This window comes from Elephas maximus, chromosome 23, assembly GCF_024166365.1.
Source record: "Elephas maximus indicus isolate mEleMax1 chromosome 23, mEleMax1 primary haplotype, whole genome shotgun sequence".
Classification (NCBI taxonomy): Eukaryota; Metazoa; Chordata; class Mammalia; order Proboscidea; family Elephantidae; genus Elephas; species Elephas maximus.
The window spans coordinates 20,258,627-20,283,312 of record NC_064841.1 but is presented as its reverse complement, the minus strand read 5'-3'; the positions used below and the strand labels follow the sequence as shown (position 1 = coordinate 20,283,312).

The 24,686-nt window shown below is 45.5% G+C and overlaps 1 protein-coding gene across 1 annotated transcript; it reads right to left on the bottom strand.

Annotated features, from left to right (window-relative positions):
* RBP2 (retinol binding protein 2) lies at positions 1-24,462 on the bottom strand. The gene is made up of 4 exons (XM_049867408.1): positions 24,390-24,462; positions 8,004-8,182; positions 1,621-1,722; positions 1-51 (listed from the first exon to the last, which is right to left on the bottom strand). Exons 1-4 carry the CDS (start codon positions 24,460-24,462, stop codon positions 1-3), a joined length of 405 nt encoding a protein of 134 aa, XP_049723365.1.
* Positions 24,463-24,686: the final 224 nt, after the last annotated feature.

Sequence of the window (24,686 nt, the reverse complement as noted above, 5' to 3'; positions counted from 1 at the left end):
TCACTTCCTCTTGAACACTTGATGACACACCTCGTCACTGCAGGTCAGCTCCTGCAATGTCAAGAAAGTGGGTGAGTAGGTAATGAGCCGGGCCTTCCTTTTGCCCAGCCCCCTGCCCCTCGTGGTGTCTGTGAGTGGGCTGCTGGGGGTAGCTGGGTTAGAGGATGCTTAGTTATTCTGAGCAAAGTGCGTCTCACAGACCCTATCAGCTGGCATCGCCTGCATGTAGCAGTAATTTGATTTTGACACTTGAATTGAGCTTGAACAACTATAAAAATGAAAAATGCGAGGGAATTACCCTCTTGGGTGGGATTTCACCTACTTCTGTGATTAAAAAAAAAAAAAAAAGCCATGAAGAAAGGGAGGGTCTAGAGGGGAGAAGCATTTGGAAATCAAAGGCCTGGGAAGATGCTGACTGGTGAGCTGTCCTCTACCCTATGGGCTTTCTGGCCTCCAGGGATTATTGGTGGCTGTGCCACAAAGACAGGGTGTGAGCTGCAGAAGGGCTCCCCAGGCCCGCCTGTGATGTGACACATGCCGAGTCTTACTCAGATAGAGGGAGCCTCCTGTCTTATCTGCACCTCAGTTACCCTTTGAAGGAAGAGCGACAAACACGAGGGTGGGGACGATCACCATGATCTTTGCAGTTGACAACGAATCCATTGTCTTAGCCACAGGGACCACTGGGGTTTGTGCTGCAATTAAAAAAAATCCATCATCCCAACCAGAGGAGGTAGGGAAAACCGTCAGTGGAAAAACAGTGAATGTCTCACATTTATCACCAGTTGATATTGCCTCTGAAAATAGAGATCTCAGGTGGTGCCAGGCTGGCTCTGAAGGACACCATGGTGACCTGAATACTGACACTGGAGTCTGACTCCACAGGTGAATGAGTGAATGAGTGAATGAGTGAATGAATGAATGAATGAATGAATGAAGATCCATTCATGAAGGAGCCATTCATTAAATGGAAAAGAAACTGAATGTACACCTGAACGAATGATTTTTCATGATTTGAATGCCGGGCTCATAATTTGCCTTAAAGATTGAAGAAGGAAAAATTAAGCAGTCTAACCAGACGTAATTTATTTAAGGATATCAGCAACTGTTCCTACTGCTGTGTGTTACTACCAAATTAACCTAAACTATTTTGGAGTCATGTGGACATATTTTATGACGAGAAGTCAATGCCTGTGATCTACAGGCAGTTCCCAGACCCAACTGCCCCCTCCTTGCCCCACCTCCTATCTTGTCCAGGCTCCCACAGTTGTGGGAAGACCTGGTTGCTCCTTTCTCTAAGGCATTTTAGCTCTGGGCTCATATTTCTCCCCAGCTGGTCTTTAGCAGGTTCCCTGCATTTCTTCTTGGATCTCAGCTTCCTAACTCAGCATTTTGAACTTTCTTTTTAATTGCAGCTATTCACAGAAACAGCCCTATAGATTTCTTCCTGGAGTCCCCTGAGCCAGATTAGAATGGCTTTCTGACTATATGACCACATGCATTTGGCTGGAGCTCAGCGGAAGAGAGCAGGGCCATTTTTCTTGTCAAAGCGCCTGGCTAGGTAATATGGTAGTTTCTTTGAGCCCAGTAGATGGGACCTGAGTGGACACCGAGACTTACCAGGTACAACTTGTCCCCCTCAACCCACTGCCTCCAGCCTCGGTTCTCTTTCTCCCCTTTCTGCACACACACGAGGATGTCGCCTTCCCAGGTCACCAGGCTCTGTAGTGACAGAATCACAGGCAAATCAAACGTATGGTTTTGAGGCATTGAACAGACCCAAATAACACAGCTGCAATTCCTGGAGCCATGCCAGGACTCCTGCTTGCCCATGGGGCAGAACTCTCAGCCTAGGCTAGGCCATGGTCTTCCCAATTTCACTTCCACCTTCGGTGCACCATCCATTCCAGCCAAACCAGTTTATTGTGGTCTGTTGACTCAAATCCGTGTGCATGCATTTATAAATTCTACAATTCCCCAATCTCCTTCTCCTTCCGTTCTCACCTTTTTTAGTACCTGCCTAAGGTCCCTGGGTGGCGCAAACAGTTTACGGTAGACTACTAATCTAAAGGTTGGGGGTTTGAACCTACCCAGCAGCACCACGGAAGAAAGACCTGGTGATCTGCTTCTATAAAGATTACAACCGAGCAAACCCTATGGAGCAATTCTACCCTATAACACTTGGGATCGTCACGAGTCAGAATGGACTAGACCGCAATGGATTTAATGCCTACCTTGGAGTCCCTGGATGATACAGTTAATGTGCTCAGCTGCTGGCCAAAAGGTTAGACGTTTGGAACCACCCAGAGGTGTCTCAAATGAAAGGCCTGGCAATCTACTTCAAAAAAAACAGCCATTGAAAACTCTATGGAGCGCAGCTGTACTCTGACACACCTGGAGTGGCTGTGAGTCGGACTGACCTGCGAGCAGCTGGTTAGTACCTGCGTTGGTATAACCTGCACTCTCTCCAGGTGGCCCTGCAGGGTTACCTACCCTGTGCCAAATTAGACCTGCACAGCCACCACCTGAGGTGGCCAGGTCATTCTCATCCAGGGAGTGACTTTCTGTTTGTGCCATCCTTCCTTGGTCCTGACCCTGCTGCTGGTTGGTTTTCTTCCAGGTCTGTGCAGACCACATTCTGCCTCTATGAACAATGCTCTGCTACGGGCCAGACGTTTGCTTTCCTCTAGATCTTGGAAACCCAGCTGGTGATAAACTGGCCTATGTGTTTTCTTCACTGTCCTTGTAGTTTTGGGTCTGTTTTTTTTTTGGCACAAGTCTGTTTTCTACAGATTGTTAAGTCTACTCATTTCTACAATAATATTTGACCTTGACCATGTTATATATTTTATGTACAATTTTATTCCTCCTCGTTTTACTCCCTGATGCATCCCAGCATTGTTTGTTACAGCAGAGGACTGGAAGCCTCATAAATTCTGTCAGTGGGTGGCTGGTTAAATACGGTGCAGTCATCCTTGCTAGGCAGCCACTGAAAGGCGGCGACAGCTCTCCACTTACGGAGAAGACCAGTCTCCATGGTGTACTGTTTAAGTTAAAACAACACGGGGCAGAGCCATGTGCACAGAACAGATGGGGGGTGGGGGAGGAGGTGGCACACATACGTTTGTACATGCTCCCTGCAAGGAGGCAAGAGAAACCCTTAACAGCGACGGTCTCCAGAGGGGGAACTGAGGGGCTAGGGGCGAGGATGGGAAGGAAACTTAACGTTTTACTGTTTTAATTTTTTAAACCATTTGTATATATTATTGTTGTTGTCCAGTTGGCTCCAACTCATGGTGACCCCATGTAGAACAGAACATTTAAAATGGTGCCCTGTTTCACACGGTCCTCACGGTCATCAGCATGCTTGAGTTCATTATTGCCTTCCACCCTAGGGGGCTCATCTTCCAGCACTATACTGAACAATATTCTGTTGTGATCCATAGGATTTTCCACTGGCTAAGTTTTCTGAAATAGATCACTAGCCTGTCTGGAAGCTCCACTAAAACTTGTCTACCACAGGTAGTCCCCGGCCTATGACAGGGGTCCATTTTGACAACTCCATTGTAAGTTGCTTCTGACATAAGTCAAATAACTTTTTTTTTTAGTTTTCATTATTATTGCCTTTTATTATCAGTATCTTTATAAATCCAATCTTTGAACATCTGTGAGTCAACATATGAGAATGATAATATCAGTAAATTACACACTCCAACATTGTTTTTAATATGTATTACTAACGATAAGATGTACAAAAAAAAAAAAAAAAAAAAAACCAACAGACGGTCCTAAGTGCGGTTTGTCAGAATTTGAATGCCTCGTAAATTGGAGACTACCTGTATTTGAAGTACTGGTGGCATAGCTTCCGGAATCATAGTAACACGCAAGCTGCTACAGTAAGACAAACTGACAGACAGGTTGTGGTTGCATGTATTACTATTCCCTAAATTAATTTAAAAATAAAATTCTACATGTTTTCTAAAGAAAAAATAAGCCTCCTCCTCCTTCAGGGCCATTCGAAGCCTCCTATCTTTGAAAGCCTCTAAGAAGCTCAATTCAAAGGACATTCTTGCTCTTCTGGGAGGGAGAAGTTGTCTGGAATGTTCCCTTGCTGTTGCCCGACATCGACATTGGTCTCTAAGTTCCCTCGCAAATAAATGAGAAAGCCCGGAAGGCAAGGACTTCTACCCCCTCCCACTCCATGTTGCCTTACACATCATGGGCACCGAACATGTTGACTGAATTAATGTCTGATTCCCCCAATAGACAATAAGCTCCATGGAAGAAGAGGCCAGGTCAGCTATCCATCCTGTATCCCCAGACTCAGCCCAGTGTCCAGCACATACCAGTGTCCAGCACATACGGAGTGTTGCTGAATGCATCCATGATTGGATGATTGGATGGCACAGAATCTTAAGGTAAATCCACAGAAAGGAAGAACTAAGCATGCATATTCTTCGATAATGATGAGAAACAAAAAAAATCCAAACTCACTGCCCTTGGGTAGATTCCAACTCATTAGCGACCCTATAGGACAAAGTAGAAGTGGTCTGTCTTTCTCCTGCAGAGAGGCTGATGGGTTTGAACTGCTGACCTTTTGGTTAGCACTTGAACCACTGTGCCACCAGGGCTCCTTTCAGTAATGATAGTTGCTGACAGTGCAGCCAGACTCCTTGCCTTCATTCCTGTGGTATCTCCAGAGTGCACACATGTCTGTCTATGTGGACACTATGTGATCATTGTCCATCTACGTGGCCATCTGATTTATCATTTTCTCTCTAGCTCCTGGCACTGACCTGGCATGTAGTAGGGGCTTAGTAACTTTTATGGAAGGAGAAAAATGTTAGTGCACTGGGGTCTGTCCTAATATTTTATTTTAATAATCTATATTGGGTAGCAAGATTAAAAGTTATTCTGACCCTAGAGTAAATTGGTTATCAATGAATCATGGTAATACCTACCGTGTCATAGCCTGACTCCTCCATAAAACAGACAGTGAGGAGCAAAGAGAGTGGGTGAATGAACTAGACTTGCGCAATTCAATTTGCTCTTCGTTGGCGCCTTTCATCCCTTTATCAGAGGAAGCTTTAAAGAGGCTCAATTGCCTTAAAAGATCCTGAGGTTGAAGATATGGATTTAAGTGGGGAAGCCATGACTTCTTAGTCAGGGGATGAAGAGGGAGTGCGTTCCAAGGACAAATGGGCTTGCACAGAGTCAAAGGAGGAAGGTGCGCCCACACTGACTTGTGGGGCACCAGGAAATCTTTCTCTCCCCTAGCCAGTGTCCAAAGTGACTGTGATTAAAACACAGCCCTTTGTGGTAAATCAGATGCAAGTGTTGTATTGGTGTTAAATTTATAGAAGTTGATAACTACGCTGTGGTGGTAGAATAAAACATCCTAATTCTTAGGAAATGCATTCTAAATTATTTAGGGGGTAAAGCACCAAATCGTTCAGAAAATAAAAATTTATACGTGTGTATTAGAGGGAGAGAACGCACGTGCAAATGAGAAACAAATAGTGTAAAATGTTAGCAACAGGCTACTCTGGGTAAAAGGTATATGGGTAGTCTTTGTTATATGCTTGCAACATTTCTATAAATTTGGAATCACTCCCAAATAAGATTTTTTTTTTTTTTAAGGAAGATAACAGTCCTTTAAGAGCATTGGAGGGCGCTATTACTCTTTGCCAAGTCAATTCTGACTCATAGTGACCCTATAGGACAGAGTAGGACTGTCCCATTGGGTTTCCAAGGCTGTCATCTTTATGGAAGCAGACTGCCACATCTTTCTCCCGTGGAGTGGCTGGTGGGTTTGGACCAACTACCTTTCGGTGAGCAGCCGAGTACTTTAACCACTGCGCCACCAGGGCTCCTTGGAGAATGCTATTAGCGTGCCTCCTCAGTGAGCGCCTGCGCTCAGGCAGGACTTATCCTCCTGCATGCAGTGCCCCGCCCTCTCCTCCAGCAATCCCTGAATGGCTTCTCCTCCTGGCAGTCTCCCCTGACTACCTGGCAGCCTCCTCTGGGTCCCCGCATCTCTTCGGGACACCACACTGGATTTTTGGCTCTAACTGCCATCATCTGTATCTGCTTTTTCCTGCTCTTGCTCTCTAATCCCATTTCAGTGACTTATTTTGTAAATTGAGATGTAATTCAGGTACCATAAAGTTCACCCTTGTAAAGTGTACAGTTCAGTAGTTTTTCCTGTATTCACAGGACTGCACAACCATCACTACTCTCTAATTCTAGAACATTTTCATCACCCCAGAAAGAAACCCCGTGCCCATTAGCAGCCACAGCCCATTTTCCCCTGGCAACCACTGATCTGCTTTCCGTCTCTGTGGATTTGCTTACTCTGAACCTTTCATATAAATGGAATCCTACAGTGTGTGGCCTTTTTGTGTCTGGCTTCTTCTACTTAGCATAATATGTACGAGGTTCATCCATGTTGTAGCATGAATCGGTATTTCATTTCTTTTTATTGGTGGATAATATTCTACCGTGTGGATATCAATTACTTCTTTCTACTTCACTTTGGGGTAGTTTGTGTATTTTGAAAACCCTGTGAACAGTTCTACTCTGACATACATGGAGTTACCATGAGTCAGAATCAACTTGACGGCAATGGGTTTTTGGTTATGTATATTTTGAAAGAGGCGTTAAACCCTGCTAGGAGCAAGTCACGGTAGGAAGTTAGGAACACATATGGTGTTCTTGTGTGATGCTAAGGGTGACGATCCTTAAATATGACTGCCATCATGTCGGCCCCTGACTCATGGCGACCCCGTGTGTTACAGAGTAGAACTGCTCCATGGAGTTTTCTTGGCTGTAGTCTTTAGAGAAGCAGTTTGCCAGGCCTTTCTTTCACAGAGCAGCTGGGTAGGCTCAAACCATCAACCTTTAGGTTAGCAGCTGATTGCTAACTGCTTGTGTCACTCAGGCATCTGTCCGAGTTACCAGAACTTGATAAATCCTGACTTCATTTATTCTGGAGTCCCTGGGGGGGGGGGTACAAAGAGTTAATGAGCTTGGCTGCTAACCAAAAGATTGGAGGTTTGAGTCCACCCAGAGTGGAAGAAGGGCCCAGTAATTTACTTCTCCCCCCGCCAAAAAAAAAAAAAAAACAAAAAACAGCCACTGCAAACCCTAAGGAGTCGACTCAATGCTAACTGGTTTCATTCAGTCTACTGACTTTTTTGTTTGGTTTATATAGCACTTAAAAAAAAATTAAATCAGTTGACATCATCTAAAATTGAGCTATTTCATATAAAAATATCTGAATTCTCAACTTCTTTTGAAAAGAAAAAACTCCAGCCCTCTGAGGCCCTCTTTCCTCCATAACGATGCTTGGCTAGAGCTGAGAAGCAGTATCTCCTTTAAATGAAGCTCTCCTGGCTTCACCACAGACCCCAGCACTCCCTATAGTGTTACACCCTGAACTCCTCACCTGGCCGGCTTGGCCCATGTCAGCACAGGAATTTGGGCCCCTGCCTTAGATCCCAGGAGCCCTGGTGGTGCACTGGTTAAACTCTCGGCTGCTAATCTAAAGGTAGATGGTTCGAATCCACCACCTGTTCCATGGGAGAAACATGTGGCAATCTGTTCCCGTAAAGATTACTGCTTTGGAAATCCTATGGGGCAGCTCTACTCTGTGCTACAGAGTTGCTATGAGTAAGAATCGACTTGATGGCAAAGGGTTTGGTTTTAGTTTTCGTTGGCCCGAGGGCCTAAAAAGCTCCAGGTCTCTTTTCATCCCTACTTTTTTTGCTTATAAGCTTAGTACAGAAGCCAGTTGGCTTCTTTGTACTAAACCTTCAATAATTGCTTGCTGCCAACATTATTAAGTCCATTTTGGCTCCCCTCTCCTGACCCCTCCCAGGTCCGTTTTGGCCCCCCTCCCCAACCCCTCTCTTGTTGTTTCTGTCATTTTTTTTCCGTGTGAAGCCAAATAGCTGCACCTGCACAAAGAGTGTACAAGTGACAGCGCCAGCCCAGATCAATACCTTCACGTGCCTGTTGTCCAGGCACTTCGTGTGCTCCTCAAACTCCACTCCGACAGTGAAATCCACATCATAGCTGCGGAACATGCTGATGGTTTTTGTCTTAAAGTTATCACCATTTTGATCAATGATCTTCGTCTGGGTCAGACATACTGCAATCTTGCAGATGGCAAGATCAAAATCTGTTGGCAGAGGGAGTTGTGGAGGTTATGATGTGCTCAGCCAGACTCATTCATTTCTTTAACAAGGCCAAACACTCAGGACCACTGACACAGATCATGGGCAGGCCACTTTGCTCGAGTGGGAGACAAGGATCGTCTTACATATGGCTGATTGGGTCATCTCCACCAATTGCCTGGAACCCTAGGAGTCTCCAGGACCCTCTCCAGGAGTCCCAGTGGGAGGGGAAGGTAGTGGGCAAGGCTCAGTCCTGGGCTGCACCTCCCCATCACACACACACATACACACACACCAGACACTTACATAGACACACATACACACATAGATACATATGCAGACATATATACTTATATACACAGGCACACATAAGCAAACGCACCTATATCACATAAACACTCACACACACACACGCATGTACTCATACTTACACACATACACCCACACCCACAGACACAAATATACATACACACACACTCGCAGACACACTCAAATTCACACAGACTCATACTCACACACAGATACATACTCAGACTCACACTTATATACATATACACACTTCCACCACAGCAGCTCTGTTCTATCTATTTGACATATTGGACTTCTTCCTACGATTTCATACAACAAAAACAAATTTTTTTAATAATTTTTATTGTGCTTTAAGTGAAAGTTTACAAATCAAGTCAGTCTGTCACATATAAGCTTATATACACCTTACTCCATACTCCTATTTGCTCTCCCCCTAATGAGTCAGCCATCTCCCTTCTTCCAGTCTCTCCTTTCCTGACCATTTTGCCAGTTTCTAACCCTCTCTACCCTCCCATCTCCCCTCCAGACAGGAGATGCCAATACAGTCTCAAGTGTCCACCTGATACAAGTAGCTCACTCTTCATCAGCATCTCTCTCCAGCCCATTGTCCAGTCCCTTCCATGTCTGATGAGTAGTCTCCGGGAATGGTTCCTGTCCTGGGCCAACAGAAGGTTTGGGGACCATGACCGCTGGGATTCTTCTAGTCTCAGACCATTAATTCTGGTCTTTTTATGAGAATTTGGGGTCTGCATCCCACTGTTCTCCTGCTCCCTCAGGAGTTCTCTGTTGTGTTCCCTGTCAGGGCAGTCATTGGTTGTGGCCGGGCACCATCTAGTTCTTCTGGTCTCAGGATGATGTAAGTCTCTAGTTCATGTGGCCCTTTCTGTCTCGGGCTTTTAGTTATCGTGTGACCTTGGTGTTCTTCATTCTCCTTTGATCCAGGTGGGTTGAGACCAATTGATGCATCTTAGATGGCTGCTTGTTAGCATTTAAGACCCCAGACGCCACATTTCAAAGTGGGATGCAGAATGTTTTCATAATAGAGTTTATTATGCCAATTGACTTAGAAGTCCTCTTAAGCCATAGTCCCCAAACCCCTGCCCTTGCTCCACTGGCCTTCGAAGCATTCAGTTTATCCCGGAAACTTCTTTGCTTTTGGTCCAGTCCAGTTGAGCTGACCTTCCCTGTATTGAGTATTGTCCTTCCCTTCACCTAAAGTAGTTCTTATCTATTAACTAATCAGTAAATAACCCTCTCCTACCCTCCCTCCCTTCCCCCTCTCGTAACCACAAAAGAATGTGTTCTTCTCAGTTTATACTATTTCTCAAGAACTTATAATAGTGGTCTTATACAGTATTTGTCCTTTTGCATACAACAAAAAATTTTGTGGTTTAAAAGAAAAAAGACTTTGGAAACCACCAGTCTAGGTCATAAGTAAAGATGAAAGTTTTGTGAATGACCACAGCAGGGAAGAATAATTACTAACTTCCATTTCTAAAGCAGATTGGGGGCTTACTTAGCTGGACTGTTCTGCCTCAGTTACAGCCGTCAATACGGTTTTCAAGATATTCTAGGGCCTTCATAAACACCTGCTTAGTGATTTCTTTTGTTGTCTCCAAGGAAAAGGTTAATAATTGCTTGTTGTTATTATGAAAGTTTTCAAACAAACAAAAGTAGAGAGAAGGGTGCTATGGACCCCACATACCCTTCATCCAGATTCAGTAGTTACAAGATTTGCCACAATTTACTCTATTTACATCTTTTCTTTGCCTTGATTTTTTAAAGTAAATCTTACTCATTTCTTAGAGACTGAACAAACAAAAAAGAACCAAACCTATTGCCTTTGAGTTGATTCAAACTCAGACTGACCCTATAAGACAGGATAGAACTCTTGCTCCATAGGGATTCTAAGGAGTCGCTCAGCTCTTAGCCACTGCACCACCAGGGTTCCTCGTAGAGACTAGCACTAAGGACGAGAAAGCATTCCCTCTAACAGCTGCATTTCATTTCCTAAGCTTTGCATTTTGCAACAAGAAGCTAAGTGCTGAGCTCACTTACTTGCTGACTTGTGATTGTGCCTGAAATATCTCCCAAGCCAAAAAGTCAAGGTCCTCTGGAATAGATCTAGAAACAGGATAATTCTAGAGTTGTTAATTTTCTATTGTCTTACTAGGAACAGCATTAAGCGCTAGGTATTTAGCTAAATTATATTTGCCCACCTTTATGCCCATGAATTCTCCAGCTAACTTTGGATGCCAGCCTGAAGCTTTACATTTTCTTCAAAAAATCCATCTGGTAATGCCAGTTGCTTTCAAACATTGAGATTGTTTCTATTACAATCCAAAGGATGATAATGACCTCAAGAGCAAGAATGGGTCAAATTCATTGAGTGCTGTTTCTCTGAGAATTCCAGTCCCTTCTCTATGGTAGGTAACTAAACTTCGCAGTGTGCTGTCTGGTGGGGATACATACTATTGAGTCCATGAAGGATACTGGCTGATGTCAAAGTTCAAGTTAACACCTTGCTGCCTGTGTTACACCTCTTCTGTTGCCTTCACCCTCCTTCCACACTTCCTTTCCGTCCAAATTCCTTCTCAATCTCTCCTTGGTCACTATCACTTTCCTTCTCTCAAAGGATTGAGGAGGGGCCTGAGCTGGCCACTTGAACCTTGCTTTGGACCAGTGGTTTGGCCATAGCTGGGAACCTACAACAGAATCATGTCCTCATGGCAAAGGGTCCTGGCTGGTGTTTTGGACCCTAAACTGTATAAAGTCAGTTTTGAGCATAGAAGAATAATTTTAAGTAACATTAGCTAGCCCAGAAGGTACAAGGATTACATGCCTTTATCCTAAATTGAAAAGAGAAATGGGTTAGAGCTGTTAGCAGCTGATGTGTGAATGACAGTGCCTTGCTCACTTATTTGTTGAATACCTGCCATGTAAGGATTCACCAATGGGTCCCAAAGCTGGCTGCCCATCAGGGCCACCTGGGGAGATGTTGGAACTACAGGTTCCTAGGCCCTAACCCAGACCCAGAGTCTGTGGGTGGTAGAGCCCAGTGGATTTAGGTCTTGGACTTTCTCTTAAGGGGGCTGTTTGTAGAAAGAGTTCCACGGTTTAAAAAAATTGAAAAATCACTGTTTAAGCACCTACTTTTCGTTGCATAGGTGATGAAAGGGAGGCCCAGAGAGGCTAAGTGACTTATCTAAGCACACACAGCTGAAGCAGCAATCACAAAGGTTTGGTAATTAGATGGATCATTTGGGAGGAGCTAACAGTGGTTTTGAGCTTGCTTGACCCATGTAAGAAAAAGGGGAGTAAAAGGAAGCACTAATTAAAAAAAAAAAAAAAAAAAAGAAAGACAGAACTAATTTTAGGGGGAAGGTAGTGAGCTGAGTTTTAGGTAAAGCGAATCTGGGGGACCCTTAATAATATTTGGGGTGACAATTAAGTCACTCCTCAGAACCAGCCAGGAATGGTGCCCCATGGTGGAGCCTCCACTGGGAAATGTTGCTCACTTCATTCTCCCAACAAACCCAAAACCCAAACCCAAACCCACTGCCGTCGAGTCGATTCCGACTCATAGCGACCATATAGGACAGAGCAGAACTGCCCGATAGAGTTTCCCAGGAGCGCCTGGAGGATTCGAACTTCCGACCTCTTGATTAGCAGCCATAGCACTTAACCACTACGCCACCAGGGTTTCCCCAACAAACCCACAAGGTAAATATTATATTATCTCCAGTTTATCAATGAGGAAAGTGGCTTGGAAAAGTCTTGCCGTTTGTCCTGAGTTATACAGTGAGGCAGCGGTGGAGATGGAGTTTGAACCCTGGGCCAGGGTGGTGTTCCACCAGCTCTGGGCTGGCCCCTCTCTTCAGAATGTCAGACTGCCTCAGTTTGTGCACTTTCCACGGCTGCCTGAGATACTAGCAACTTCTGACTCTTTTTTACATTTCCCCTGGAGCCACAGAGGCTTGTGGATCCAGTTGGATGAGCCTTCCTCTTTTGGGGCAGTTTATGTTGCTTCTGCGAACTGCCTCCACCAAACAGCAATTGTTTTCTAGGCCTTGGGCTCTATATAATAAGTCAGGGCTGGAGCAATCACTCCAACCCTTTATATTCTTTGACAGCTTATTTAGCTTTACCTCCCTGGCTTATGGAGCACACCCAAGCCACCCAGCCTGCAGGTCATGGGACAGAGAGTGAAATCAATTCTCTCTCTGCTGCCCTTTGTGCCGTGAACAATTCTAGGCTTCTCAGCCAGTGTTCACAGAGCCTCGGGTTCCCCACTCTGTTTGCCATAAGACTCCAGCTCCATAGGCTGTTTGATGGTCCAAAAAAACAACAGGCTCATGATCAACTAATCTTCGGAAATGTGGAATTATAACTAAGAAAAGCTGGTTTCTGGCCTGAAGAACTTCACAGAGCCTTGGACATAGGAAAGATGTTTTGTAACTCCAAGAGGGGCATATAAGATGCGGCTTTTCCCAGTCTTATGTGTCTCCAGAACTCCTTTTGTGATGGGACACCCGGCTGGCTGAGTCTTTCACCAAACACTGTCTGGAAAGGCTGATGGGCCCACTTCTGAGGCTTTGATCATATAGCCACCTTGAGCCTGCAATCATGGAAATGTTCGCTGAGTCATCTTTTTCCCCTCAGGCAACTGCTGGCCTATTTGGAAGGCAAAAGATTAGACAGAACCATGTGGTCAAGTATTTCTGACTTAAAATGGATCTTTCCCTAAAATTGCTATTGTTGTTAGCTGGTATGGAGTCGATTCCGATTCATGGCAAACCCATGTGTTACAGAGTAGAAAAGCTCCATGGGGTTTTCCTGGCTGTAATCTTTGTGAGAACAGATTGCCAGGCCTATCTTCCACTGTACAGCTTGTTCAGTTTGAACCATCAACTTTTAGGTTGGTAGTAGAGCACAAACCGTTTGTGCCACCTACCTGAATAGACTAAACCTGTTTCTATTGAGTCAATTCCAACCATAGCGACCTATAAGACAGAGTAGAATTGCCCCCTAGGGTTTCCATGGAATAGCTGGTGGATTCAAACTGCGGATCTTTTGGTCAGCAGCCGAGCTCTTCATCGCTGCACCAAAAGCCACCAATGAATGCCTTCCCTATTCTGAGTCTACTATAAACTCATGCCTGTGGCAGGCAGAGTAGCTAGAAAGAAGCTGACATGAAACATTTCATCTTGAATTATTTCCATCCTTCCACTGCAGGGACACAGACTAGCGAGTCAGGTGACGTGTGTGAGCCTAACTTCAGTCCTTTCACTGGCCCCTCAGATTTAGATCTAGAAGCAGCAGAGACCATCGGCCTTAAGTGGAGCTATTGTTAACCACATCAGGTTGTTGTGAGGATTACATTTGATGGTGTTTGTATAGAGCTTTGCCCAGTGGCCAGTGGCTTTTGGTAATCGCTGGGTAAATGGTAGCTGCCATCTTCAACATCGTCATCGTCATTATGCTCCCTGATCTCGCAGGCGACTTTCCTTGGAATACTTTGCATTTCCTCAGGTACTCCCTGTACGTTGTTGGTTCTCTGAATCCATGCCCCTCTCATCCCAGCTCTCCAAATCTCATAAGGCCCAGCTCCGGCCTTGCCTCCTTCCTCACCAGCTATCCAGACTGCAGAAGACACATCTGGCCTTTTCCTCTAACTTTTTCACAGGGTTGTTCTTTCCTCTATAGTCTTACTTCTATGAGGACAAGGACAATGCTGCTTCCTTGCTCTGTGACCCCCGTAGAACCAGGCCCAAGGCTGGGCACACAGTAGGTGCTGAGAAATATGTATGGATTGGTTGTTGGAGGCAGCGTGGTCTAGAACAGTTTCTTTCAAGGTGGGGTTCCTGGACCAGCAGCATCAGCAGTACCTGGGAACCTGCTAGAAATGCAAATTCTGGGGCCCCCTCCAGACCTACAGAATCAGAAGCTCTGGGGGCAGAGTCCTGCTTGTTTTTACAAGACTTCCTCTTGACTCTGTACACACTAAGGTTTAGAATTGCTAGAATAAAGGCATGAGGGTAAGGGGCAGACCCGGGTATAAATCTTGCCTCTGAATTTTCCAGCTATGTGACTTCAGAAAAGTCACTTCCCTTTTCTGAACCTGTTTTCTCATGGTATAATCAGGAAAAAAATGCTCACTTCATAGGGTTATTTATAGTGAGGTTTGGGTGACAATGGTTGTAAATGCTTTACACGGTGCCAAGGACCTTGTGGGTATTCAACGCACTTTGGTCTCTACCTCTTGGCTGGCCTCGATTGTTTGAGTCAAACAGCATCCAGCCCAGGTGAACTATTCAGGTCATATTTACACATCTCTCTAGCCATCTGTCACTCCATGCAGTCCAAGGGGCCCGGACACTGAAGGAACAGTCAGAATGGCAGCTGACCCACTCCCTCACTCTCAAGGTCTTGGCTGGTCACATGGGTGTTTTATCCCGCCTGGGGGAACATTTCTCTGCATTGACTTGCTTCTTCATTCTGCAGATTGGCTGATGGGTAGAAACAACATTGGCTCCTGCTACAGCCTTCTGTGCTGAGCCCTATGCTGTGCTAAGCCATGCTACTGGAATCACAGGGGGTGGGATAAGAAACTCACGTTGTTGTTAGTTGTCATTGGGTACGTCTCTGATTCATGGCGACCACATGCACGATGGAATGAACCTCTGCCTGATCCTGCGCCATTCCCATGATGGGTGGAAAATTGGGCCATTGACTGATTTTCAGAAGTAGATCGCCAGATCCTTCTTCCTAGTCCATCTTAGGGAGTTCCACTGAAATCTGTCCCACTTTATAGCAACACCCAAGTCCCCGCTAACAGATGCGTGGTGGCTGCACACGAGGCGCGTTGGCTGGGAATCCAACCCTAGTCTCCTGCATGGGAGGCAAGAATTTTACCACCGAACCACCACTGCCCCTAAGGAAACCATAGGACATCTATTAACCAGATGAAGCGAAGGCAACACTACTAAGGCAGAACTGGAAATAACAGAGAAATTAGAACTCAAGCGTCCCTCAGAGAGCAAGTCTATGTTCACTCTACAGATGTGGAAATCGAGGCCCAGAGAAGTTAAGTAGTGGATTCAGTCACCCAGCTAGGGAGGGCTCCCAACAATTTCTCTACGCATACATTCTGTCTGTCATTCACAGCTAAGGTTCTCCTAATACAAAGCCCTGCTTGTCCCTGGTTGCATAGAAACGTAGATCACAGCTTAAAATGTGTATTGCTGAAAGAACTGGCTTAGCCTGGAAATGCCAGCCCGAGTCAATCTTTCTGACCAGTGCTGGGAGGATCTTATTAGGAGCTCTATGCAAATGGGTCAAGCGTCGCTTATCCTCTGGATTGAAAAATGGCTTGGCCTCTTGGTCACCTTTTCGTGCTTGCACAGGCTAGTTAATCATGTCGCCTCTGCTCCACCCCAGGGAAGGGAGCCAAATGTTCTGTTGGTAGATTCGTGATATTTCTAATCAAAAGGAAGGGTTTAACTGCAGCTGCAGAACACACACACACACATTACAAAAATATTTCCTCTTTGTACTTTACAGAGAAAATTATTTTCCTGACAGGATATTTTAACTCCAGGGTTATCAAGTATGTTTTATCTGCTTTTCTGAATTAAGGGTATTTCCAAGCCTGATTTATAGCCAGGTGAAATGAATTTCTATCTTAGATAAAAGGGTCCAAAGGCAAACTATTTCTGAATGATATATACAGCTTGTAGCTGATGCGGGGTGGGCGGCGGGGGAGAACAACACTGAAGTGACTTTATGAAAACTTACTTTCCGTAACTGCATTTTGAACAATACAAGCCATAAAGTTGAAATATGAGTATGCTACCCAATATTAAAATGCTTTGTAATGTGCTTGTGAAAAAAGCTAAAGTTGCAGGCACAAAGGGCAGGCGCTGTTTGTAAATTAAAGAGCAGAGATGCACATGTATTCATTATAAAAAATCTGAGATCCACTCCAAGTGCAGCTCTGATGGGCTTTGAACATGGACTCCTTAATTTTCAAATTGTCAGTGCTCTTAGGCCATTGTGAGAAGCAGAGTGGAAGAGCAATCTTCTCCTTTTTTCCATGCCATTTCTTTCTCCAGATTACACAGTGAGAGAGGAATTAGACTGGCCCCTGCCCGCCTCCTCCTCTCATTCCCTAATGGATGTCCCCAATTAGGTTTAAAACTTTCCCTAGCCACCAGAGGCAGGCTGGAGACCCAGGGTGCTGCCCTACTCCACTTGCACTATTTTGCCTCCCCACCCCATAGTCTAGGACCCACCACTGGGGGTCAGGGTGGAGGTGCTGACAATGCGTGGAAGGCGAGACCCATGGGAAGGGATGACACCTGTCTTCACCTGGTCAGCTTCCACCCTGCAGCACTTTCCCCTTTCAAAAGTCCAATCAAGCACCACAAGATTCAAGTAATGAATTTGGCTTTGGCTATGTGCATAACTTCATAGGCACGTGAACATCAGCAGGAATCCAAATTTTGTGAATCCAATTCCTCCTCGGGTCATCAGGCAATTATTTGTTTATTTATTTTTCTTTCTTTCTTTCTGAGGGTCCTACCTGTCTACTTTGGATGCCCTCATCCTAACAAACCTTGCTGAGAACGAAGCTCCAGGTTTCCTACCCCTACCTAGAATAGTGCTGTGGAAAGAGCTTGGGTGTTAGAAGCAGACAGACTAAGCTCCTGTGTGGTTTCCACCATTTCCCAGTCACAAGTGATCCCAAGCAAGCCCTTCTGCTTCTCTTGGCTTCAGATTCCTCATCCCTTAAAATGGAAAGATTCCTACTGTATTCATCCCTTACTACCCCCTAAGCTCTAGATCTTACAGCAACGTGCCAATTTTAATCCTCTACTTGGATATGCAATGGGCATCTGAAACCAAAATATGCAAAACACATTTCTTGATTCACTCCCCCCTGCTCAGTGTCCACCTCCTCCCAAACTCACTCCTCCCCATATCTTCTCGGTTTCAGCCAATGTGACCACCATCTTCTGGGTTATTCAGGATAACACCTAGGAGCCATCTTTGAGTCCTCCATTTCCTCTTGCTTCATATTTAATTCATCTGCAAGCTCTGTTGGCTTTATGTTCAAAACATATGCTGAATCCATCCTCTCTTCTCCAGCTCCATAAGTACCACCCTAGCCCAAACCACTACCATTTCTTGCCTAGACAACACAGCAGCCTCCTGATGCGCCTCCCTGCTTCCAGTCTTGCCTTCCCATGATTCATTCTCAACTCCACAGCCTTGCTGCTGTTGTTGTTAGGTGCTGTCGAGTCGGTTCCGACTCTTAGTGACCCTATAAGACAGAGTAGAACAGCTCCATAGGTTTTTCAAGGAGCGACTGGTGGATTCCAGCTGCCAACCTTTTCGTTAGCAACCATAGCTCTTAACCACTGCACCACCAGTGCTCCCTCCATAGCCCTGGTGATCCTTAAAAGAAATTTTTTTTTTTTTTTTTATCCTTAGAGAATATATATAAGATAGACTAAGTCTTCCCGTCATAAAGCCCTGTATGGTCTGACCTTGGCCTACATTTCCACCCTCATCCCCTCCCTCTCCTTCCTCTATTCACCAGTCAACACACATCAGCTTTCTTGTGTTTCTCAAACATGCTCAAAGCTTTTGCACTTGCTGCCCCCTGTGCCCAGAACAACACTTCTCAGCATTCAAGCCTCAGCTCAAATGTCACCTCCTCGACAGCCTTCCCTGACCACTAACCACTCTCTACCCCATTACACTTTTTAATTTCCTTAAAGAACTTACCAGAACCTGAAATAATCTCAGTGTGTTCATTGATTGTCTGTCTCTCCAACTAGCAGGGATACTCAGCAAGGGCACCACTACATTGCCAATGTTAAGAACACTGCCCGACATGTTATGGGTGCTCAATACACTTGTTGAAAACTGAATTAATTAGGGGAGACAATGTATATAAAGCTCTAGCATGATGCCCATAATGGTATGAGAGTCGTTTGTGTGCATGTTCACCTCTGGTTCTACACTGTGAGCTCTGAGACAGCTAGGACAGTGTTGTGAACAATGCAGGTGTCCGGGAAATATTTTCTGGCAGAGACTACCCAGGTGGGAGCTGCCTGACATTAGCCTCCAAGGTACCACCTGCCTGGTGGAACTGCCTGGAGATCCACTAGGCCTTTCTGTAGGGGCCACTGCACTTTTAAATCTGTGCTTGCTCATTTAAATTAGAAAGATAGTCTTTACAGTATGTGCTCCTCACCTTCTTTTGTAATTTAAGGAAAGAAATGGGGTTTTCCAAAGATTTACAATTTGTGGAAGGAAGATTTACTACAAGATGGTCTAAATTTAACATTATTCAAGTAACTTTAGGGCACACACCTTCTATGATACGTCCCTATTTTCACCAATTAAAGCTACATATCGGTTTTTTATTTTCCAGGGTGACTCATCACTACTCTTTCCTACCCAGTCACCAAGTCTATTTCTTCCACCCCTGCTCAGTGCTGCTTTTCCCATCTTCCCAGGGCCATTGCAACTACCTCTATGGTTCTCTGGCAGTCTCTGTCGATCTATTCACCTGTGGCTGTCAGATTGAGCATTCTAATGATGACTCTCTTCTCAGCATACAATTCCTCCCGGGACCCTTTCCTTGCAGGATGAAGTCCACCTTGGTACACAAACCTTCAGAATCCATCTCTGTTGCTTTTATAAACCCTTCTTTCACCTCCTGCTTGCTCTTCATCCTCTGACAATACCAACCCCTGTAGTCTCCCTCTGCACCGTGTTCTTACTGGCCTGGATCTTTGCACATGCCGATGGTGCCATCCCTGACTCCATCTCTACATGTAGAACTCTTCTCCTTCCTTCAAAACCCCACCCAGAGTACTTAGGGGGCCTTCACGGACCCCTATTGTAACTCCCTCTACCACCCTGTGCACACATCTTACTATTGTTTTTATAGCCTTTTCCACTCCATGGGATAGAGTCACCCACCATGCCTATTGTGGCAGATCATATTTCCTTAAATGCCTGCAGCAACACCTCTCGTCCTACATAACTTCCTTACAATGTACTTTTGACACTCCCCCCATTGAGAGGTGGGGTCTATGTTGCCACCCTATGAATGTGGGAGGGCTTGTGACTGTTTTGACCAATAGAACACAGTGGAAGGATGCTGTTATTTCTAAGGCTGGTCATAAAGGGCCATTCAGCTTCCACCTCTTCTCTCACAACGTGGCCAGTATGCCTTTGAGGAAACCCAGGCCACATGGAGAGATCACATGCAGATGTTTTGATTGACAACCCAGCTGAGGTCCCAGCTAACAGCCAGTATCTACAATCAGACATGTGTGTGAGGAAGCTTTTGAGACTCCACCACCTCCAGCCGCTGTCCAACTGCAACCAAATGAGAACCTCTGAGCAAGAACCACACAGCTGAGCCCAGTTATCTTAGCACTATATAACAGAAATACCACAGATCTGTGGCTTTAACAAACAAATTTATTTTCTCACAGTTTAGGAGGCTAGAAGTTCAAATTCAGGGCACCAGCTCTAGAGGGAAGCTTTCTCTCCCTTTTGGCTCTGGAGGAAGGTTCTTGTCTCTTTTGATCTGCTTTTGGGCAGTCTTCATATGGCTTGGCATCCTTCTTCCCCCACCTCTGCTTCTCGTTTGCTTGTTTAACCTCTTTCATATCTCAAAAGAAATTGACTCAAGATACACTGTAGGCTAATGTTGTTTCATTAGCAAAACAAAGACAACCCATTCCCAAATGGGATTCTAACCAAGGAGCCCTGGTGGCCCAATGGTTGAGAGCTGAGCTACTAACCAAAAGATCAACAGTTTGAATGCACCAGCTGCTCCTTGGAAGCCATATGGGGGCAGTTTTACTCTGTCCTACAGGGTCGCTATGAGTCAGAATCAACTCGACGGCAATGGGTTTAGTTTTTGGCTTCAATCCATGACACCAGTCAACCCCCAGGATGTGAGAGGGAATAATAAAACAACTATTGTTGTTTCAAGCCACTGTGTTTTTGTTAAACAGTAATAGAAACTAAAACACCACTTACCCACGACGATAGCTGGACTGGACTATCTCTGCCCAGTCTGTGAATTCCTTGAGAACAGAGACGAGGTTTGGTTCTGCCTCAGAGGCCACAGTCCCTGGTCTCTGTGGGCAACTCTAAAGCTTTGTTAGTGAACTTGAATGATCCCCCATCTACATGCAGCACTGGCTTCACCCTGTCCCAACCTATCCCCCAGCATCCTGTCTCAGGACTGGGACCTCATGCTCACACCTACGCTTGTCAGGCTTCCCTTTTAAAATGAAGACCACCGCTCCCACTACGCATCCCCCGATCACACTGAACGAGGACCTCAGGACACAACACATTTCTCAGGGCAAAATAGTTCACCAGCTGCTTTCCTTGCTGCCAAGAAAGAGCCTAGGACCTCTAGAAACAGTAGGTGTCCAAGTAGCGGGAAAGGAGGTGCCATTAACCTTTGGCACTTGCAGTTTGCATACTTAATAACTTGGATGATCTGGGGCAAATCCAAAGGTTGCCATGATGTGTTACTCTGGTGAGGCTGGCAGCTGAGTCATGTGGGAGGCCAGTGTAAGGTGTGAGTCTCTTAGCTAGTGACAAAGCCATTATGCCACCCAGACCTGCATCTCAATAGGAGTCTCTCCTTCCCTACTGAACCGAGAGGTGGGTCCACAGAGAATGCCAACTCCCCAGTGCTGGTGATTAAAGTGAAAAGGTCTAAGAAAGTGAGGGTTCTTGGGCAGAGAATGGAGTTATACTCAGTAGTATTTACATATCTAAGAATTTGCAAAAGTCTCCTCACATTTCTTCCCAAATGCCAAGGGTCTCAGTACTCAAAAGGGCAAGGGAGGCGAGCTTCATTGACTTCTCAACTTGGGGTCAACATCCCCTTCCTAGTGGCCAAAGTGTGGGGAAAATCCATAGATCTGCTGGGTTGCTGTTAGCAGGTTACATCGAGTAGGCAGCCCCACCTCAGCCTCTTCTGGCTGAGCTCCTGGAGACTTGTCTTCAATCACTGCCCGTCCCTGCCCCACCCATGCCCCAAGTGCAGGTGAGAGGGGTCAAGTGTCCTGTCTCAATGACAGGAAAACTACTCTGGCTGCGGCATGTCTGCACAGTCTGGCCTGGAGCTGGGGCAAGTTCCTGGGGCCCTGAGGTGCTATGGGCTGTTATCAGTTGGGTAGACTGAGGCACTCAAGCACATTCACACTCTGAATTAAGCTAGAAGTACCACCTAGAGTATTAATCTTAATCAAGGAAATGTCAACCCACTCCCGCTACATTGCAGAAACACTGGTACAAAGAGGTCAAACGGAAATCATTAAAGGGAAGTCAATGTGTAATATGTTAAATTAGAAGTTTCTATTGAAGCTCTAAGAGACAACAGGTATCCAACGCCAAGGAGAATTGGAACGATCACTCCAAAACCTCATAAAGGAGATACCAAACATTGCATTCACAACTCGTGAGTCCCCTACAGACACTGAGGATGCACAGAGATGTGAAAGAGTCTAATGAAAGGCTGTTTTTGGAGAGAGGACTTCTTAGAGCTAAAGGTACGCCCTGCATCCCACCATCCCCCCAAAGATGGAAGGTGGTTACAGGGGTGCATACAGAATTGTAAACTGAACTGAGACTGGATTCTACACCTCGAAGTCACTAGTCCACTTGCTGCTGAGTCAATTCCAACTCATGGTAGCCCCGTGTGTGCAGAGTAGGACTACACTTCATACGGTTTTCATGGCTGTGACCTTTTGGAAGCAGATCAACAGGCCTGTCTTCTAAGGCACCTCTGGATGGGTTCAAGCCACCAACCCAACCTTTTGGCTATGGTTAGTAGCTGTGTGTTTAACCATTTTCACCACTCAGGAATACCTAAAGTCACCAAACTCATTGTCATTGAGTCCATTCCAAGTCAGTGACCCTATAGGATGGAATAGAACTGCCCCACAGGGTTTCCAAGGAATACCTGGTGCATTCGAACTGCTGACCTTTTGGTTACCAGCCATAGCTCTTAACCACTGCGCCGCCAGGGCTCCTAAGTATTCTTGGGAGTCATAAAATTTTCAAGCAGCAGCTAAAGATGCAATTGCTCTCCGGTTATATTCCATGAGACAGGCTTATTTGGCATACAGCTGATTCTTTGAAACCACCAAATAACCCTTGTTAAGGTGCTTTCAATTGTTCACAATGACAACTATGTCTAACGTCATCCAGAGAAACATGTGAGCCTGATGCTATTAACCCTATTTGGCTGATGAGGAAACTGAGAGTCAAAAAGTTAAAAAAAAAAAAAAAATTTTTTTTTAACGTCATACAGCAAGCCCTGGGCTTTGGTTCAGGCTATGTTGGCCCCTCTGGTTTGGTTTCCTCACCTGTATAATCTTGTTCAGAATTACAGTTCTGAGCTATGCTCCAAACCATTTGCCCATGTATAGAACCAGAACCCCATTTCTATTGACCACCATGGTATTGGAAAGCTTAGGGGCAATATGGTTGGAGGGTAGGAACTGCTCCCTTCCCCTTCCCCGCCAAGTATATTGAGGTAACATTCTGAAAGCCAGGAGGAATAAGAAAGCTATTCAGTATTGAAAACATGTCTAAGGCACATGAGGAAAGCTCCAAACTCCGTAAGTTGGGAAACATGTCACAGCTCTCCTTGTTCACTGTCATGGTAGAAATATTATTCTAGAAATTAATTCATAGAAAAGCCCGTGATTCCCACTCTTGGAGAGAACACCCACCGTCCTATCCAGATGATTGGGCCTCTGATCCCTCCTGCAGCCATTTTTCTTGTGCTGTGCAAGGGTAAGTCCCAGCGAGGTAACGCCACACGTGGAGAACTTTCAAGTTGGAAAAGGTGATAAGGAGACATTTTCTTCATCTCCAAAATGGGCACAGTCCTGAGGCTGTTGTAGGGATAAAACAAGGACAGATGCCAAAGCTCCTTGCCCAGCGCCTGGCACACAGGAGCTGCCTAACAATTGTGAACATTCCTCTATTGGCCCCCTTCCTCTTGTTTTATGTAAAGCTTGCAGGCTGGAGGGCAGGGGCCTGTGTTTTTTGCCAGCCCCACAAGAGACACACCCAGCAGCCAACTCAGGATGCATGCTGTTCAGTAGCCCTTGGCCTGGAGCCCAGCTCAGAAGTCAGGTCAGCAGTAGGTTGTCTGATCTATATGACCAAAGCCTCTCTCAGCCTGCTGTGGGCCTTATTTTTTCTAGGCTGAGGTTTGTTGGCCACCTCCTTTTCTGCTTCCCCATTACAAGACTGACAAAAGGCAATGCAGGGGTCATTCATGGATAATATCAGGTTCGACTGGTGCCAAAGAGATAGCGATCATAAGGCACTGAAGGCGGCTGCATTATTTTTTCAAGTTTGGTTTTACTCTGCGTGCATGTGTGTGTATGCATGTGTGTGTCCTTCATTTAGTAAGTGTTTTCTAGGCGCTGTGCTAAGGACATTCTAGACATAAAAAACCCAAACCCACTGCCATTGAGTCGGCTCCAACTCATAGCGACCTTATAGGACAGAGTAGAACTACTCCATTGGGTTTTCCAGATGTGGCTGGTGGATTCAAACTGCTGATATTTTGGTTAGCAGCCGTAACTCTTAACCACTGTGCCAGCGGGCTGCAGATGCTAGACACAGTCTCATTTATTATTATTCCCAATTTACAAATGAGAAACTTGAACCTCAGAGAATTTGTATGATCTGCCCAATATTCCACAGCTAATAAGTGAAAGTGAGGATTTTCCCAGGGGTCTGATGAACTCCATAGTGGCCCTTTCCGGGGGCCAGACTGCAGTCCTTCCAAAGCCGCCTCTGCCCCTGTGCCCCTCTCCCCGCACTCACCCAGGGCCTTCAAGTAGCCATCAAAGTTGTTGTTACTCTCCATCTCCCAGGTTCCACTCTGGTCCCTCGTCATGGTGGCAGCCTCTGGTTCAGCCTGACTGCGTGGAGGACTTCAAGGAACAGGCTACATGAAGAATTGTGGGAATGAGCTGCTTTTATAGACTGTTGGACCAGGTTTATGACTCTGAAGATAACAGCTTCAAAGGTCATAAGCACAACTCAAAGACACTTTGCTTTCCTATGCAAAATTCAGCAGGACAACAGGAAGCCCAGGCACAAAGTCCTGCAGTGGCTGGC

Bases quoted from the DNA above. Each gene is read 5' to 3' on its own strand.
- RBP2 (XM_049867408.1), bottom strand. From the start codon at position 24,462: ATGACGAGGGACCAGAGTGGAACCTGGGAGATGGAGAGTAACAACAAC. The intron at 8,183-24,389 runs GTGAGTGCGGGG...CTCTGCCAACAG, and splicing joins TGGCTACTTGAAGGCCCTGG to ATTTTGATCTTGCCATCTGC. The intron at 1,723-8,003 runs GTATTGATCTGG...CTGTCACTACAG, and splicing joins TGGACAACAGGCACGTGAAG to AGCCTGGTGACCTGGGAAGG.